Source organism: Monocercomonoides exilis (assembly GCF_001643675.1).
Source record: "Monocercomonoides exilis strain PA203 chromosome Unknown scaffold25-1336746, whole genome shotgun sequence".
NCBI lineage: Eukaryota > Preaxostyla > Oxymonadida > Polymastigidae > Monocercomonoides > Monocercomonoides exilis.
In genome coordinates, this window is record NW_027150570.1 from 106,917 (window position 1) to 125,519 (window position 18,603).

Below are 18,603 nucleotides of genomic sequence, written 5' to 3' on the forward strand. Positions count from 1 at the left end.
CAAGCACAATCACAATCAACAACCAATAAGATTTCCCTTCTTTTCCTCCTTCAACAATTCTCTCCTCTCATTTTGGTTCGGTTTCACTTGCATTCTTCAGAATGAATGAATGTGTTGATGAAGGAAATTCAATATTCCCAAACAAAACAGAAACGCTTACCTCCATTTCATTTCCACAACTGCTGATGAGATCCTTTGCAACGCTTCCTTCGACTTCTCTTTCCGACAAGAATCCATTTGAATCAAAATCATGTTTTTCAATCTCTTTCTCTTCTCCCTTTCTCTTCACAACTGAGAATGACAGATTGCATGGAATAAGAAGCAATCCTTTGAATGTCAGCTTCATTCTGTTTGTCTCTTCTTTTGCTTCCACACTCTCCAGAACAGGAATGAAGAATGATGAATCCCATTCTGAAACAATCCCTTCAAAACTGCACCCTTCATTCAACATCCACAATGACGAATTATCCTTCACTCCATCTCCTCCTTTCAAACTCATCACATTCAATGTTCCAGAATCAGAACAAATGATGTTTCTTCTCAGTGATGAATATCCCTCAATTGATGGACTATTGTTTTCAAATCTTCCATCATTAACAGCCAGCTCCCCTCCATTCATTGTTATTCCACCATCCGGTGAATTTGATAATGTTGAAACTTTCATCATTACAGAACTCTTCACAACATCCACAACAGATCCAGACCATTGGCACATCTCTTCTTCCACATTCAAATATTGTTCATTTCTTTCCTTTACGCTTCCATCAAAAATGCAACTGTCCATTTTCACATGAAAACAATTCTCCAATTTCATCAATTTCCCTTTTGTAATCTTTGAACCAACTCCACTCATTGTGCAATTTGTCAACTGTATCGTCTTTTTCGGAGACAGGCAAGATATCAATGATTCTTCATTCCCTTCATCTGTTATGTTTTCTGTGTTAAAATTCTTAATTGTTAATTGACCACATCCAATGATTTTAATAACCGAATGAGAAACTATTGAATTGAATATCTCAAACAAATAAATCACTGAAGGAAGAGAAGATGAAAGATGCAATGACGATTCATGAAAAATGATATTTGATATCTTGCATTCCATAAGTTGTAATTCTCCTTTTTCCATTTTTATAATGTGAAATGGAATATTTGCAAAAGCTTCATTTCCATCTTCCATCAGTTGCTTTGAGCCAAATGAGCAATTCACAATTTCAAGAATTCCTCCATCTGGTGAGATCAGCGATTCATGTAAAGAAATGAAATTCGAATCAAACACAAAATTCACTCTCACCAATGACACTGTTCAGTTGTTGTCATCAATGCTTCTCTTGTTTTTCCAATGTTCGATTTCACTTCAACTTCACACAAATCTCTGCTCTTCGAGCTCAAACTCATTTCCTTCAGACTTATCTCTTCACCAATTACGCTCTCTTCCACAACAAGAATTTGACTAATAAGTTCTGAAGTCAAATGCATTAGTCCATGCTCAATCGAATAACATGGAAGTGTGTTGGTTCCACACTGTTTTTCGTTTGATCCATTCACGCTGCTCACAATAATCGTATCGCTCTGGTGAATAGTTACAAATCCAATCAGATCTGTATCTTTTATGATAATCACATTCATCTCTTCCATATATTGCGTTATTACGAGTGAAATATCGCTCTCGAAGATCTAACTGAAATTGCGTTTCATTGATCTGCGATGTGATGTTGATTTATTCAATGTAAATATCGTTTCACACTTTTTCTGTGTTTGAATTGAACTTCATTCACACAAATCCAGTTCGAATTTCCTCTTTCATTTGCTGCAAAACACATTCCATCTTTCATATTTGTGCAGTAGTTGTTGCTTCTGTAAATATCTTCTTGCATTTAACATTCAACATTGATTCAGTAAAAAAATAAATAAAAAAATAATGAAAATCGTTAAAACATTCTTTAAATAAGTTAATTTATATGAAATTCACACTTTCATGGCATCAACAAAGCTTCTTTATTCATGATCATCATTGCGTAATATTATCATCCTCAAACTGCACAAAAATTTTCATCTTAAAAATCATAAACAAAATTGATAAAGATTTGAATGATATATTGATAATTATACATCACACACATTAAAACTGTATTTATATATATGATTTGTTGTATGTTCGCAAACGAGGGTTCAATTCTTGATGAAAGAAAGAAAATTCTAATTTTTTGGACATTAAAAATATAATTGTGGGATTGATCAAAATATTTAAATTTTTTAATTAATTTTTTTAAATGTTTTATTTTTTGAAAAATCATAAATAAAATAAGAGTATATAATAATAAATGACCTCACAGCTGCTTATTATTTTAAAATTATCTTATTTTATCATTTTTATAAGAAAAATACCAGTGTTTATGGGTGATTTGTAAAAATTGTTTTTTCTCAAGGATCAAAAAGAATTTCAAAATTCCAGTCCATACAAATGTTTTATAATTAAATATACTTTTTATTTATCACAATGTTTTAAAGAATATCCAAGGATTGGGAATGTGCTTTAAATACACCTATGCCGAGTATATCGAATTATCAAACGATAGAGTGCAAATCAGCGATAATTTGACAGCAAACGCACGTGATTACTATTATGCTGCAAAACAACGATACAGATGTTAGAGATTATTGCCATTTGAATTTGTTAAGATGTGCAAGATTTGGAATAATGACCATTACACAAACGAGATATTACAGTTGCTGAGAAACGACTACAATATCGTTTCACCAATATAAATGTCTGATTCGTTTTCCATTACAGATATTCGACGAAAAGCTGAGACAAAACAAATCAAAAACTCATGTGATATTATTAGTGATTTGTCGAGAGTTATTCGATTTATTTAAACAGGGTCGATGTATATTCAAATAGATTTCAATATAAACGATAAACGTTGGGGGATAACGTTTGCTACAGACACCAAAATGACACGTAACTTAAAGATGATTAAACTGTGGAAAACTGAACATGAAACAACAACAGCACATGACATTCTACTGTCTTGTTTGTCGAAACCAACATTAAAAGGTGTAATGTTTAACGCAAATGATACAGCTAAAATATTCTCAATATTTCATGGTTTAAAGTCCAATTTGCGAGAACATGTCGATACGGACACAATCTCAATGTTTCTGGACTTTGTTCGTGAGGAAATTGCTGATTCTTACTACGATGTGGATGAATATGTTATAACTGGATTGCTAACATTGTTCAAACACCCTGGAATAAAAAATGAAACGGCATTGATATTGAAAGGTATTCAAGGTATTGGGAAAAACAGATTCACAGATGTTATATCTGAACTATTCGCTGGTTATTCCAGTCGAAATGTCACAGAAATTGGAGAATTGACTGAAAACTTCAACTCTGTTGTTGAAAGCAAAATGTTGATTGTTTTGAATGAACTGAAAAATTGTGGAGACGACAGACTTGCAAATTACAATGCGTTGAAGTCTGTAATAACAGAAAACATTATTAGAATAAATGAGAAGAATCAACCACGTAGAACCACCGAGAATGTGGCTAATTGAATATTTGTGACAAACCACGCATTTCCAGTAAAGATTGAAACAGGTGATAGGAGATATGTTGTTATTGCATGTTATGGTTAATGCAAGAACAATTTCGATTATTTCAAACAACTATGTTCTTCATTTGCAACAGAGTTTTTTGACAATTTGCTGACATATTTAATGAACAAAGACCTTTCATCATTTAACGTTTGATCAATACCAATGAAAGAAGCTAAAATAGATATTACAAAAGCAAGAATAAGTCCGTTGGAAATGTGGATTTGTAATCATTACGAAGAGCTATGTGTTGGAATGAATTGAACAGAAGCTCTCCTCTGCAAACCTGTTGAAATTAAAGGAAGAAACTTCCAACTGCAACTGAAAGATAAATGTGATCATAAACAGAAATCTATAAATGGAAAATATTCATTGCATAATATATTGAAAGAAGAATGCAAACTGTTGTACAGACAAACTGTATCTAACGATGAGGATTATTTATAATAGCAGAAATGTTACTGTTTTATTTTTTCACGTTTTGCCCATTTGCCCAGTTTGCCCGTTTGCCCACATATTTTGCAGAATATAATTGACCAGGTCCACCCGGTCCACCCAGTCCAGGTGAAAAGCACGGAGATTTAACTCAATATTTCCACGCCACAGCATCACCCACATTTCCTGACAAGCTTAACCTGTGCAGGCAAAACATCTGTTTGGAACAACTGACGATGTGACTGATGTGTACCACTGACGATATAACGAACGTATACCACCGACGATGTCATGTGGCAATGTGGCAAGATGATGATACAGTCGAAAATAAATGAAATCTTTCAAAATCATAGCAAATTAGGGGTAAAATGCTCATGTTGGCAGAAATGGCATGTTGGCAGCTCTTTTCAGATGAAATCAAAAGATCCGGACTACCGGACTACAGGACTACGCTTCCAGTACGGAGATTATAGCCAATATTCCCCTTCCCCAAGCCTCTCGATATTGCCACAATCCTGTATCCTGACTACCGGTTTACCACTTTTTCAAGCAAAAATATAGATGTTGGCAATCCACCACAACGCCATCGTGACTACTGTTTGGTACAATCAACGATACAACAAACGTGTGTAGTCAGTTATATTTCATTAATTATCACATTGTTCCCAATCAAGCCTGTGCAGGCAATAACCACTAACTTTTTCCATCAACTCATCTAACAACTCATCACTTTCGATAAGCTTTCTCCTCAATATCTTAATCAACTTCTTCTGTTTCTCAGATGCATGTTCGTTGTAATACTTAGTTTCTTCCTTTCGTTTTTCCTGAAACTGTTTAATTTGTTTCTGTTGAGCCTCTTTCGCTTCCTCCACAGTTGCGTATATCTTCTTCCGACTCATTTTCGATAAAACAAAAAAACAAAATCAATTATTTTTATTTACGATTTCACCAACGATCACACAAACGATTTCATCAACGATAACATCAACATTCAACACATAACACGTTCAACATACAACACATGTCTAATTTTTTTTTGAAAAGTTCCTTTTGTATAATTTTCAAATTAAATAAAAATTCCATTTTTCAATCAAATTTCTGTTCCCACTCCCCAAATTTCGCTGTCGTGAAAATAAAATCTTGATAATGTTTATTTTTCCATTTTTGTAAATTTTCATGAGAAAGAACAGAAATTTGATTGAAATATGAAATTTTTATTTTATTTGAAAATTAAACAAAAGGAACTTTTCAAAAAAATTTAGACACATGTATTTCATCAACGATAACACCAATTTTCACACAATTTCACCACTAATTTACCAACTTGAAAATAACTTTCGTTAATCTTCCAGTTAATCTTTTAGCTAATTCTCCTTCCCGGAGATATGTTATGTCAGCTATAGATCCATCTCGATTACACCATATCAATAACCCCAACTTTATCGAACATCACTGCCAACATAGTCATCGAAAACCCTGAGAATACCAGCAATAACTCTCGATCATCTATCTCTCCTCATTGCTTATTCTATATTATTGTGCAAAATGATAACAACCATCAGATATACATAAAACGATCTCCATCATATTATAATTGCCTATCCAACTTATTATACAAGATGATAACAACCATTAGATATTCATAAATAGATAATATTGATTGACATCATCGAGATGGATCCATAGCAGGTATGCCAAATCTCTCTTGAATAGAAAATGAAAATATAATTTTAAAGATCATAAAACATATGTTGAAATTTAACAATACACATGAACATTTACGCAAAAATATAGCAGTTTAACAGATATTCATCAGATAAACAACAGTTTGTTGTTAATTATTGTTAAAAAACATTAATTCTCAAAATAAGTTATCTAAACAAATTGATCAAAGTTTTCGAAAAAAAATTACAAAGATAATATTATTTTATAATGAATTGAAATTCATGAATTTTCACTTTTTTCACTTGAAAAGCCCACAACTATAATTACCTCATCTTTTTCATCCTCTGTCCTTATTTTTGGTATTGCCTCAGTTGCTTGGCGAACATTCCATTCAACCACTTTTCTGAATATATTTCTCTGTACTATTTCTTCTTCTTCGAAAATCACTTTGAAAGCTGGACAGATATGTGACAAAGTTTCTAAGAATTCTTCAGCAGTCTTGCTTGATTCAGTTTCGATCTTGAATGAAGATGTTAGAGTGACTTTAGAAATCGGAGAGGATGACTTTCGGGCTGATAACAATCAGCTCTGAGAGGCTGGTGCTATGCGAGCTAGAAACACTGGGCAAAGTGGCGAGCACAATGTTTTCACAGATCAAGTGCACCGGGAGCCGCAGCGTGGTGGAGTGCAGCAGGTGTGAAAAGATTGCAGGGGTGGGGAGAAGGGGAGCGAAGGCGGGGGATGTGTAAAGATCGCAGCGAGGCCAGAGGAGGTGGTGAAGCTAGGCACAGGCCCATGGCTTGTATTACGGTGTGTTCTTGGGGGAGGTGGATGCCTCCAGGCAGTTTGCCCTCGACGAGCTCAGAGGAAGATGCAGCACATTTCAACTGGAATATGCCCAACACCTACCTCAGTGCCATCGACGAGCGCTGCGGATTCAAGCTGCTCTCTGCACGACCATCCCTCACGCCCTTTCCCTCAGACTCACTCCGCTCACCCTTTCCTCATTCACCATCTCCGAAACATCCCACACCTCCGACCGACACCGACCATGTTGTCGAACTCCTCCCCCTTTATCACCTTCGATAGCGCTCACCAGATGCTTGTCGACCAGGATACCGGCTCCTCTTCCCTCCATGTTAGCTCCATGCATGACCCCCTGTGCATCCCTCTCCACCGTCGTACTCTTTATCAAAAGTTAATGTTGTTTTTCCAACATTCGAATCATATTTTTCTCTTTAAGAAATATTCCTGCTCATTTCGCCTTCGCAAACACGCTGATGTTGTTGCCTTTCTCAACACCTGCATCCTCACCCACCGGCACTTCTCCTTTCATTCCTCTTTCTCCCATGCCAACTTCTCCACCATCTGTGCTGTCACCTCTGCTCGTGTTTCAACAATGTCATCAGCTACAACGTTAAGTTCCTCATCGAAGAAGATCTCACAGTTGGAGGTTTCAGTTTTGTGATTCTCTTCTTCCAGTGTTAAATCTGTCAATAAGTTCCTTCAGCGTGATGCGTTCCATCTTCACTGACATCTCGCTCATCGAACTCCAAATCAGCACGTTCAAGTGTAATAGCAGCACGGATCTAGTCTATCTCGCAAACTGCACCATCTCCCAGAGAGGAGCTCCCTCTGCCCTTGGGCTTGAATCCTTGTTCTCACATAGCTCTTCAGTCATTTTCGATGCCTGCTCAATTAATGGATGTGCTTCACAACCGCAATAAATCTCGATTGTGAACTGCATCTGACTCACAAGAAAGTGTCTATAAATGGAATGTTCATATTGTGATTTTTGACAGAGTCGCTGGAGGCGTATGTGCCTATCCCTTCTGATTCACAAATAACGGCTCAGCTATTCGTAATAACTATTTCTCTTGCTTCAATTCCGTCTGCCACAACGCTGTCGTTCTATTCATTTCCTTGCTCTGATGAAGCAATAACATGTTGCGTGTGACTTTTATGGGGCTTCCAAAAAGAGAAACTTAATTGGAACTGTATATCATCTTAGCCCCTTTTCAGGCATTTCGTTTCTGCTCTTTCGAGTTTGGAAATAAGAAAACCACCTAGCAGGATGGCTATTAAATTCAACGGATGTCTTCTTCATCCCTGCAATCTGTGTTTTTCTATTGCACAGAAAAAGGAAAAAAAGAGGAGGTTGATTGGAACAAGTTTGATGAAAATGGATCATTGTCAGAAAGAGAATCTTAAGGAAGAGTGGCAAAGGATCTCGTCAGCAGCTGTGGAAGTGAGATAGAAGTGAGTTTGGGCATGTTATTTGGATAGATAGCACAATCTACATCAATACTGTCATTCATTCAACTCAATCTTTCCTCTTTAATCTATGTTAAATAATAACATATTGCAAAACTTCTTTAATTAATTGCCTTTTCCTCATTTTCAACTTTAACTTTCCTTTGCTCATTTAAATCATCCTTCCTCTGAAACTATTCTTCTCAACAGCTGAGTGTCAGGTATCAATGAAATAAATAGCGTCTGAGCCTTCTCCATAATTGGTTCTTTTTTCATTCTCCTTTTTCATCACTTTCTGATTATCTTCTTCTTTGTCGTACGATCTCCAATTCTTTAAATATCCTGAATGTGAAAAAGAATCATTTCGAAAATCAAAAGAATAACAACAAACCTCTCGAAAATGTTTGAAGTCCGTTTTCAGTATTTTCCCTTCCAGACTTTATTCATTCATCATTTTTGGGCTTCCTAATCGTATTCAATCGTATTGAAAGCAAATTGTTCAATAATTTTCTTTCAGTGTTCTTATCAAACATCTTGTTTTCTCATTCGATTATATTCAATGCTTCATTGATTTCTCTCATTCTTTTTTCTTTGATAATTATAATTTTTCTTCTTGCATCATGGAATCTCTGTCAATTTTTCATTCCCAACGTTGTCTTTGGCTTTTTGCATAAATTCTCTTTTAGAGATTTCAATCATAACATGTTTCTTCCTCCTCCTCCTCATCTTTATCATCATCTTCTTCTTCCTCTTCATTCATTCGTTCAGGCGACTGCTATATAATGCGAGTAATTAAACCCACATTTAAAAATGTGGCCCAAATCACTCACATTATGGCTCAAAATTTCATCTCATTAGAAAATTCATAAATTTCAACTTGAATAAAGCATATACATTTGAAGAATGAGGTGCTTTTTCACACACTTTAGTGTGATCTAAAATATTTACTGTTTTAAATAATTTCAGTTCATTTATTTTCTATCTAAAATAAAAGTGAATCATTATCTTTATCGATTCAAGTTGCAATAATAATTTGATAAAAAAATAATTTAAATATTTTTTCATTCATTTTAAAATTCAATGGGAAGAAAAAAGTTATATGAATCAGAAGAAGAGGCAAAAGCAAAACAACTGCAGCAAATAAGAAAAAGTCAAGAAAGATACAAATTACAAAATGAGTTCTTTAAAAAGCATTCACATTCAATTCAACAAACTGTCATAAAAATGCTTTCAAAACACATGTTCGAAAGTGAAGACACTTTAAAAGAGGTCCAAACAATTCTCAATAATGCTAAATACATTTCTATTGAAGAGGCTTATAGAAAATATTGTGAAAACAGTTTGCTGTTCCCGGCACTTCGTGATGAAAAAGATTTAAAAAAGAACATACCAGATAGCACTGATGAAAATAAAGATATAAAACAGTAATGAATATCATTAGTAAATAAAACGTTTGTGATTTTTATTTTTATCTTCTTTCAAAAGATGTCAAAAACAGCTAAAATTGTTAAAAAAGAATTACCAGATATAACAATAATTGAACCTTTTTCACCTGATATTAAAACATTTGAAACAGTTCAGGAGTTCAAAGAATATCTAACAGATAATGAAGAAGAGATGAATAAGCTATCCACATGAAAACTCAATAAGCAATATCACATAGAAGGATATAGAATCACTAAACTCAATAACAGGATATCACTAAAGAAATCTGCAAATAATTTCTTGTTTTGAAATTTGTCGAACGATTCTGAAATTATTTATACAATCAATATTTTGTCCAAACAAATGGAAATCGTTGTGGAAACTTTGAAAAATAATAGAATTCTTTAAATATTTCTAACATATCTCACGTTGATAGCTGTTCTTCTGTTCTTATCGCTTAGTTCTGAAGACACAAAGTGTCCGGAAACTTCGTTTCTTCCCTGTCGGGGGTCATCCTTTTTAGCACTAATAATAGTCTTTATTTTTGTCCCGTCATCATCATATGAGAAGTGCATGATGTCTCTTCGACTTAAATTTTTGTAGCCTTCCCATAGAGTATCACGATCTTGATTAGTCTGCAACTGATAATATACATGATTGAACTTCAATTTGGAGAATCCTCCAAATATCCACAGAGTGTCCAAATTAGCTTTCACTTCTGAGCATATTCCTTTTGGATCTTGTAAGCATAAGAAGTATGTGATCATAGGCTGTCTATTCTCAAACAGTAATCTTAATATTCCATCTTTCTTTTGAACATCTCCATGCAATCATCAAATAAAACTGCTGTGTGATGAACAGGTTGAGAAAAAGTCTTCTATATGCAGTGTCTCTAATACAGCATTCACAACTGAATCATCCTGTTGTTTTCTATTGCGTATGTCACGATATAGTTCTTTGGCATTACTGATATCAGTTAGTGTTTTTAAAGCTTCATTATATCTCTCTTGCACTATTGGAAATTCAATAAATTTCTTCATCCTCTCAAATATTTGATCACAACTCTTGTCAGACACATACACAAATAATGAATTGCCTCCAAAATGCAACTCAGGAGTGACATCATATTCTTGATATAATTCATCTAATGCACTCACTTTAGCTTGTTCTTTCAAAACACTATATGTTTTTCTATTTCCTCTTCCTCCTACAAGCAAATTAACAGAATTGCGTTTGAAAAACAGATCTGGATGTTTATCTGATTGAATCTCATGCGTGATATCTAATTCTGCATCTCTGTTTCTTCTATTCACGATTGTCTCTAAGGATCTCGAGTTGATTTCTTTTAGAATCTGTCAACTTTTCATAATGATAATTATTTAGTATTTCAATCTGATAAAAACATTTTTATCTTGTATATAAGAACTACTGATGTCAAACAGTCCAAATCTGCTTGAGTTACCAAAAAAAGGAATTTCACTATTTTCATCAGATCCCACCAATAGAAAAAAGTCACATGCAGGTGGTCCAAAAGAAAAACTTGGAATGGATGAATTGAAACATATTATACTTGATCAACAACAGGAAATACGATATTTTAAAGATCTCATGAGTGAACAGTCAGGGAAAAACTATCTGAAACGAAATAAACTTTGGAAAGAAGGAAAAGATTGGAGTTTCGATTTAATAGATCATGATAACAACCCTGATACTCCCGATAAGATCATTTGGAAAACTCCTAATAGTGATATATATGCTGTTGATGGATATACAACAGGAAATGAGCGCAAGAGAAGAAAACTTATGAGTAATTACAGTCGGTGCCAAAGCCGATCCTTGGTGCGAAATTCGATCCTTGCATAAACATTGATCTTGTTCATTTCTGTAAAATTATCTCTATATTGAATTTTTTGAAGATATTTCCAAGGCAGTTGCATCTGGAATAATCATTAATCAATTAAAAGAAATAACAAGAACTCAATTCATTATTTTGGCTGATGTTTTTGTAATCAATGAATCTTTCATTTTTTGTGTTCACAACAAAAAGAAATAATTCCATATATTTATATTTGTTTTGTTGCGAATTAAAACATATTATTAACATAAAAAAATTAACAAATACATCACTAATCAAAAGTTTCAATGATTGTTCATTTGATCATACCCCATATGTCATGAGAAACTCAACATATCTTTCTCCTCTTCAACTTCATCGCGAACTCGCATCCAGCAAATATCGTTCCATTCATTCAACAACCAAAAAGATATTTGCTATACGCCGTGATCATTCACTGAAATGGCAAACTGTTGTTGGCGAAAATATTATTTCCAAAGGTGCTTGGTTCAGAGGTGTTAAAGCGGAGAAGGAAGGAAGAGATGTTGGAGTGGATGGGCATCCTCTAACAATTAACGCGCGCCAGCTCGATATAATTGAAAATCAAGTCCTTGTCAAATTATCAGAAAAAGAAACAATTAAAGTGCACGATGTCCAGAACATGGTTTGATTTATTTTTTATTTTTTTTCTTTTCAGAAATTTTTTTCTTAGTGTGCGGATATTCTTGAAAAAGAGTGTGGTGAAAATAAAGAACCAAAAAAACTCAACGAAAAGTTCGCATACAAGCTTTTAAAAAGAAGTGAAATTATACATGCAGCAGTATCGAGACCTATTGAGTTATCAAAAATAGCAGCACAATCGCCAGAGAATGTGAGACAATGGTTTGGAGAATTGTCTGAAGTTATTAGCAGGAATAACATTGATTCATCGAGTATATTTAATTTTGATGAATCTTCGTTGAATTTAAGTGAAAGCACAAGAAAACTGGTTGTTTGTTTAAAAATCAAATTCCGCCTGCTTCAACAGCTCCTCCAAAAGTTCCTAATTCAACTTTGTGTCTGTGTGTCTGTGCAGATGGTTCTTCACTTCAACGATTTCTTCTTTGGCCCATGAAAAGTTTGCCACAAAAATTTTCATCTCTTTCTGCGTTCGACATCAAAGTTCTTCCTTCTTCATCCGGTTGGATAACTAAAGAAATATTTAAAAACATCATGATCAATTTTTGGATACCTGCGATTGTCTCTAAAGTTAAACCAACATCGACGCATAAAGCCCTGTTCCTAATGGATAATCATGGAACTCATTCAGACAATTCTGTTGCAGATTTTGCAGAGAAACACGATATCATTTTGAAGTGTTTTCCACCAAATATGACCCATCTATTACAACAGTGCGACTCGTGCATCTTTTCTCGTTTGAAAACAACTCTTTTCAATAAATTTCACGTTCCTGTTCCGTTTTCGATTCATTCCTACAGATCTTCCCTTGCAGACACACTCCCTGAAGCAGTTGCTGCTGCGGTAATGCCTTCGACTATTAAAGCAGCGTTCATAAAAGCAGGCGTCTGGCCTGTTGCAGCTGCCACAGTCTTGGATCGCATATCTAGATCCCACATCCAAAATCACAAATGCAATTCTAATACTTCAGTTTCTTCGCAAGATTGGAGAGAAGAGTTGTTTGGGAATTTTTCTCCTCATAGCGATAAACAATTATCTTCTTTACAATCTTCAAAACATTCATCTTTCCACGATTCTGAAATAATAAAAAATCGCTCAACATTTATCGATGATCACAGTATAAATTCAACAATAAAATTTTCCACAGACGAAAACTCCACTGAAGAAAAATCATCAGAAGAAGCAAAAGAGATGGATGATTCAGAGCTAATGAAACAAATTGAATCAACAAAAGAGCATTTACATTATCTTCAAAAACAGCTGATGAAAATTTGAAAACCAACTTTATCTTCTTCTGAAATGAAACGAAAGAACAAACATAGTAGGTAAGAACTTAATGAAATGTTAAATAAAGAACCAGCAAAGGAAAAAAAGTTATCGAGAAAAAAAGCAAAGAGAATGATTGAAATACTAAAAGACGATGAAAAAGAAGTGAAATCAACTTCAAAAAATGATAACAGAGATTTTGATCACCCTCCCAGAGAAATTTCTCCTTCATTTAATACGAAAGAGAAACGCATTAGAGAAACATACTACTCAAAATTCAACTGCAGAATAAAACTCTAGCCTTCACACCATTTTGAAGAACTAACAAGAAGTTTTCTTTTTAAAGAATTGCTTCATATCAATTATTTTTTGACCATACCAATAATAAAACAAACACAAAATGAATTTTCTTTGTTAATTATTTCATTTGAAAATTACTATATATTTTGCCAAATACCTGGTTTCAACGAATTGTTATATATATTTTATCTTTTATTCAAGAAATACTTTTTACAACTTCGAAAAATGATTGCATTCTCTCTCTCTCTCTCTCTCTCTCTCTCTTGGTTCGGGTTTCGCACCAAGGATCGGCTTTGGCACCGACTGTATATTGATAAATATCCAAACTTGAATGACAGACGTGAGAACAAATATGTTGATTATTTGAAGAATCTTCATAAAGGACAAGTTGACAGAATGGATATTGATTTCAAAAAGAGAGTAGTTTCACAGATCCTTGAGAGGTTTCAATTAAGTTTCGACACAAGTGATGATGTGAGAAAATTATGTGAAAATAAGAAATTCACCTACAGTCAGCATCTAACAAAAATTAATTCTGTAATATACAGACAGTGTTTGATTTATGATATGATGATGGCTATCAATCCATATATCGGTATTTACAATATGTTTATCGATAAAGAAAATGTGATATCAAAGCGCAGGAAGTATTGGAAAGCATTCTTCTCTCGATTAACTGATGACGATTTCGATGTTCTCATTAAAAGATATGCTTTAACAACGATTCAAGTTGCGAAAATGATATTCACTTCTCTAAATCCTTTGACAAATTTTGTGCCATTAATTAATACAAATCCGGATCTTCAGAATCCTTTTATTGAAATATTGATCAAATCTAATCAAGGCTCAAGTTTATCGTCATCAGCTTCTTCGTCTTCTTTATCTTCAGCAATTACTAAAAAGATGGATGTTGAAGAAGAACAATTCTAAACAAATTATAAATACAAAAATAAATAATAACATAAAGTGAAAAATATTTTTGTGGATTCAATTAATAATTTTATTTTAAAAGTTGAATTCTTCTGTTAAGCAATCCTTGCTTTAGAATATCTGATGTACTCGATGTTGCTCGATTCATTACTCCTGATCTGTTTAATGCTCCCGAATTATTAGAATTTTGCAGATCGTAAGAGATGTTTCTGCTTCTGTTTCCTAGAGCATTATCTGCAAAATCACTTACTGTGTTGAAAACGTTATTAATTAGTTTTCCAGGACCAGGAAGGAATGGTGATACAGTATTCAATACAGGTCGAATAAGAGGCTTCACTACCTTATCGTTCACCCATTTAATACCATTTTTCACTGTATTAAATGTATTCGAGAAAAAAGTTTTTCATTTTGATCCAAATTCCAGCTGACATATTTTGATAGCGATTAAAAATTATATTCTTCAAGTTTTTATCTTCTTCAAAGTACGAAATGTCAAATCTGCATGTTACAAAAGCACTTGGGTTACAGCCTGTTGGAAATATTGAGGCTGCATTAAAAACTTATTCAAAAATGACTGCAATCAACGATGGAAGACACTATTATTCAATTTCAGAAGCTATTCCTGATGAAAAACTTCCTTTGGATTACACTCATGAAATAAACATATCTATGACTAACGCAAATGTGAATGTCACACAAATTCACGATTTATTTATCACTACAGTCATTACTGCAAGAATCAATTTCTCTCATGATCTTGTTACACGCGATAATGAGATCTCACAAGCAGGAAAGAAACCGCTTGAGTCTCAATTTATGTTCATCGGACTGAGATCAGGATCTAATATTATCTCAGATTATTGTGTTGTTCATGGAGAAGATAAGATTATTGATTCGACTCGTCAGCCCAATGCAACTATTGAATCATTTAAATAAAACACAATCAAGCCAAAAACTGAGAAAGATAATCGAAAACATATACACTCTTTATATGATAATGTGCACAAATATGATAATTCTGCTTGTGGAGTCTACGTTCCGATAACACTAATTAAAGCAGGATCTTATCTTGATATTGATATTCCAATATCCATTCCTCTTGATGATATTCTTCTGTTATCAGGATTTATTGATTATCCTAATCGTTTATTCGGAGATTTGAAATTGAAATACACCATAATACCTGAAGCACTTGTTTACTGTCGAGTATCTCCAAAAATGTCCATGATCAAAACTGTAGGAAAACGAAGAAACTACTTCAAATCTTCACAAGGACAAAACTACGATAGCATAATGAAGATGATCCTTGCTACTCCTGATTCATGTTTTGAGTATGCAAAGAAGTTCACACAAATAAACTGTCCTTCACGTCAGTTTGTATTCAATTATGACTTAACTGCTGAAGGAACTGTTGATGGATTCAATTATGAAACTATTATTCCTGAGTTCACTCCTACAGTCACATTCTGCCAGACGAAAGACTGTAAGATCTCTATTGCGGGATATAATGTGTCTTCTCAGTGTTTAACAAATCTTGTTGAATACTTCTCTTCTCATCCATTTGTTGTTCCTTCACAAAGAATTGAGACAAAAAGATTAGGAAGTGCTCCTACTCCTTCAGGATTTCAACAGTGCCATGACAACTTATGCTTTAATCATGTTATGTCAACAGTTACTCCATTCCAAAAAGATACTCGTCATTGGACAACATTTGATAACCCTCAATATAAAGAGCTCCAACTCTACATCGGTGATAGACGATTCCCGGAAAAGCCTTTAAATACTACAGATGCAACGTTTTTCCAGATGATGTTTAATGCTTCAGATCTTGATTCTTTATTCCCTGCAACTGAGGAGTATGAAGAGAGTCTCACAAGTGTCAAAAATAATGCTTCTGAAGTCTTCTTTCCAACAACTGATGATACGTCATTCATGTTCACAACACAGTGTGAGAGAAGTGGTGGAACTGGAATCTGTTTTGATGGAATTCACACTGGAAATACTCCTGTTTCTGTTGAACTCAGAGGAACTCCCATTTACAGTGGAGAAACAGATACTAATTACAACGTTAGAGATGATCTCACTCAAAATGCAAGACATCCCCCTGCTCCTCTATTCAACATGGTTCAACAATCATTTTGGATTTTTAGTCTTTAAGATGGATTAAATGTTCAATATGTTAAAGATCATACTGCAGAAGATGTATTAAGAGCGTTAGGATATACTCCTGCTGGAGAATTAGAAGAATAAACCAACCAATTATAAATATATTTTTTATTTTTATCAATAATGAAATAGTCAATCATTACAAATACATAAATGAAAAATGAAATTGTCCTTTGTACTACATTAATAATATCAACAATTGTCCAAATATTCCAGTGTTTATTATTAACAGCAGCAATAAAAAATGAAGATCCTCCAAGACTTCCAACACCTGAATCGATGTATGTATAATTTCATTTTTGAAATGCATTGGGATTTTAATTTTCAGAAAATGACTGCACATAAAGTGCATCCAGCGATTTCGTCGAAAATAGATATTAATTATCATATCGGTTTGCTTGTTAAAAGATATCACACAACATCAACTTTAATCACTAATCTTCCAAAAGCGTTAATAAATTCAAAACACAAAAGATAATTTCATGTTATATGGTGCAAAATGATCCGAAAAATTGAATAAAACAACACTGAATCTTCAAATTTAATAAATACTATTGCACTTGAAGAGCCGAAACACATTTCATTACATGGGGATTTCATCCATGAAGATAAAGATAATGATTCACTTGTTAGGTATTGCAATGAATTTCAAGAGAGAGATAAATATCAACAGTTTTTCAACAAAATTACTTCAGAGTTTGGCTCAAAAATTTTGATGAAACTCCTTTGGATATGTCTTATGTTAAATTCGTAATGAAATACATGTTGGAATATTAAATCAAAAATATATCTAAACTGTTCTCATTATTTATTCCTATATTAGTCATATTTTTTCATTTATGTTTAATAAACACAAACTATTCACAAAAGAAATATCAAAAAAGAATGTCAGTGCACCGGGTCATTTAACTTTCTATAAAATCAGTGACCTAACGGCCAAATCGGCCAATACGATAATAAAAACATTAACGATTCTATCATCTCATATCTTTTATTAGGGATGCTGGAATTCCAGTATCCCCAAAAAATGATATCAAAACAGTCGATTTCATAGTCAAAAATGATTCGGCACAAGTGACTAAGTTTTGCATGTGCCAACATGTGTCATGTTGTTTTTTCATATAAGAAGTACTGATTTCAGTCTCAATATTAATCAATCTTGCATCAAAAACGGTATAAGACCGGAGCAAGTGGAGCGGAGCAAGTTGTAAAATCGTTGTCTCTGAAAATAGTGGCCATACGGACATATTGGTCATTATTATAAGAAAACAAGAAAATAAGCTTAATTTCAAAAAAATAACTTTTTTTATTTCCACTAAAAGACATATGCAAAACTTTTTGGACATAAACTCAAAACTGTTAAGAAAGAATCCTGCGTTAATGGTTCATGAAGATCCAGAAATTGAAGAGATGTTTGTGCAAGAAGAACAGAAACGGAGAATAAGAAAAGAAATGATGAAAAAGAAGACAATCGGTGAAAGAATAAAAGGATATCAGAAACCATTATATAATTACAAGAAAGTGTCTCGAGAATTCAAGAACAAAACTGCTGATGAAACAGTTAATGAAACAGGACAGAACACTGGACATTATATTGATATTAGAAAAATTGATAATCTAGCTGTTGTCGATATCGACATCAATAAAGCAGTTGACGAAGAAAGAAAAGAGAGAATCAGACAATCAATTCTTTTGAGATTGCCAGAAAATGTCGGATTAGTGCAGACAGGAAATGGTGGATTGCACATATACTGTGACAGAGATGAATATCCATTAAAGACTGATTCACAAACAAAAGTCTTCAAGTGTTCCGACTTTGAGATAGATGTGTTTGCTTGTGTTAATGGAAATCGACGATTTCTTGTTCAAGCTGATACAGAAATAATAAAGTACACTGAAGAAGAGAGCAAGAATGCAACAAAATATATTCCTGAGAAATTGACAAAGAAAGCAGAAGAAGAGAGTGATTTAACTAGTCGATATGATGATTCTGCAATCAATCAATTCATCGAACAAGCTGAGACCAGAATACGTGAAAGAGTCAAAGGAGA

At 33.7% G+C, this 18,603-nt stretch overlaps 6 protein-coding genes across 6 annotated transcripts; 3 read left to right on the plus strand and 3 right to left on the minus strand.

The window, feature by feature from the left end:
• Positions 1–67: 67 nt before the first annotated feature.
• Positions 68–784, minus strand: MONOS_16127c1 (uncharacterized protein; the record flags this gene model as incomplete). The annotated part of the gene is made up of 1 exon (XM_067869039.1): positions 68–784. One exon carries the CDS (start codon positions 782–784, stop codon positions 68–70), a length of 717 nt encoding a protein of 238 aa, XP_067726484.1.
• Positions 785–1,287: 503 nt separating this feature from the next.
• MONOS_16128c1 (uncharacterized protein) lies at positions 1,288–1,635 on the minus strand (the record flags this gene model as incomplete). Its single annotated transcript, XM_067869041.1, has 1 exon — positions 1,288–1,635. The coding sequence occupies one exon, from the start codon at positions 1,633–1,635 to the stop codon at positions 1,288–1,290; it is 348 nt and encodes a 115-aa protein (XP_067726485.1).
• Positions 1,636–9,782: 8,147 nt separating this feature from the next.
• MONOS_17633 (uncharacterized protein) lies at positions 9,783–10,145 on the minus strand (the record flags this gene model as incomplete). The annotated part of the gene is made up of 1 exon (XM_067870571.1): positions 9,783–10,145. One exon carries the CDS (start codon positions 10,143–10,145, stop codon positions 9,783–9,785), a length of 363 nt encoding a protein of 120 aa, XP_067726486.1.
• Positions 10,146–11,552: 1,407 nt separating this feature from the next.
• Positions 11,553–12,326, plus strand: MONOS_12456 (putative DDE superfamily endonuclease; the record flags this gene model as incomplete). Its single annotated transcript, XM_067865079.1, has 3 exons — positions 11,553–11,876; positions 11,925–12,094; positions 12,182–12,326. 3 exons carry the CDS (start codon positions 11,553–11,555, stop codon positions 12,324–12,326), a joined length of 639 nt encoding a protein of 212 aa, XP_067726487.1.
• Positions 12,327–14,875: 2,549 nt separating this feature from the next.
• MONOS_12455c2 (uncharacterized protein) lies at positions 14,876–15,322 on the plus strand (the record flags this gene model as incomplete). Its single annotated transcript, XM_067865078.1, has 1 exon — positions 14,876–15,322. The coding sequence occupies one exon, from the start codon at positions 14,876–14,878 to the stop codon at positions 15,320–15,322; it is 447 nt and encodes a 148-aa protein (XP_067726488.1).
• Positions 15,323–15,604: 282 nt separating this feature from the next.
• On the plus strand, positions 15,605–16,543 carry MONOS_12454c2 (uncharacterized protein; the record flags this gene model as incomplete). Its single annotated transcript, XM_067865076.1, has 1 exon — positions 15,605–16,543. The coding sequence occupies one exon, from the start codon at positions 15,605–15,607 to the stop codon at positions 16,541–16,543; it is 939 nt and encodes a 312-aa protein (XP_067726489.1).
• Between the last annotated feature and the right edge of the window lie 2,060 nt (positions 16,544–18,603).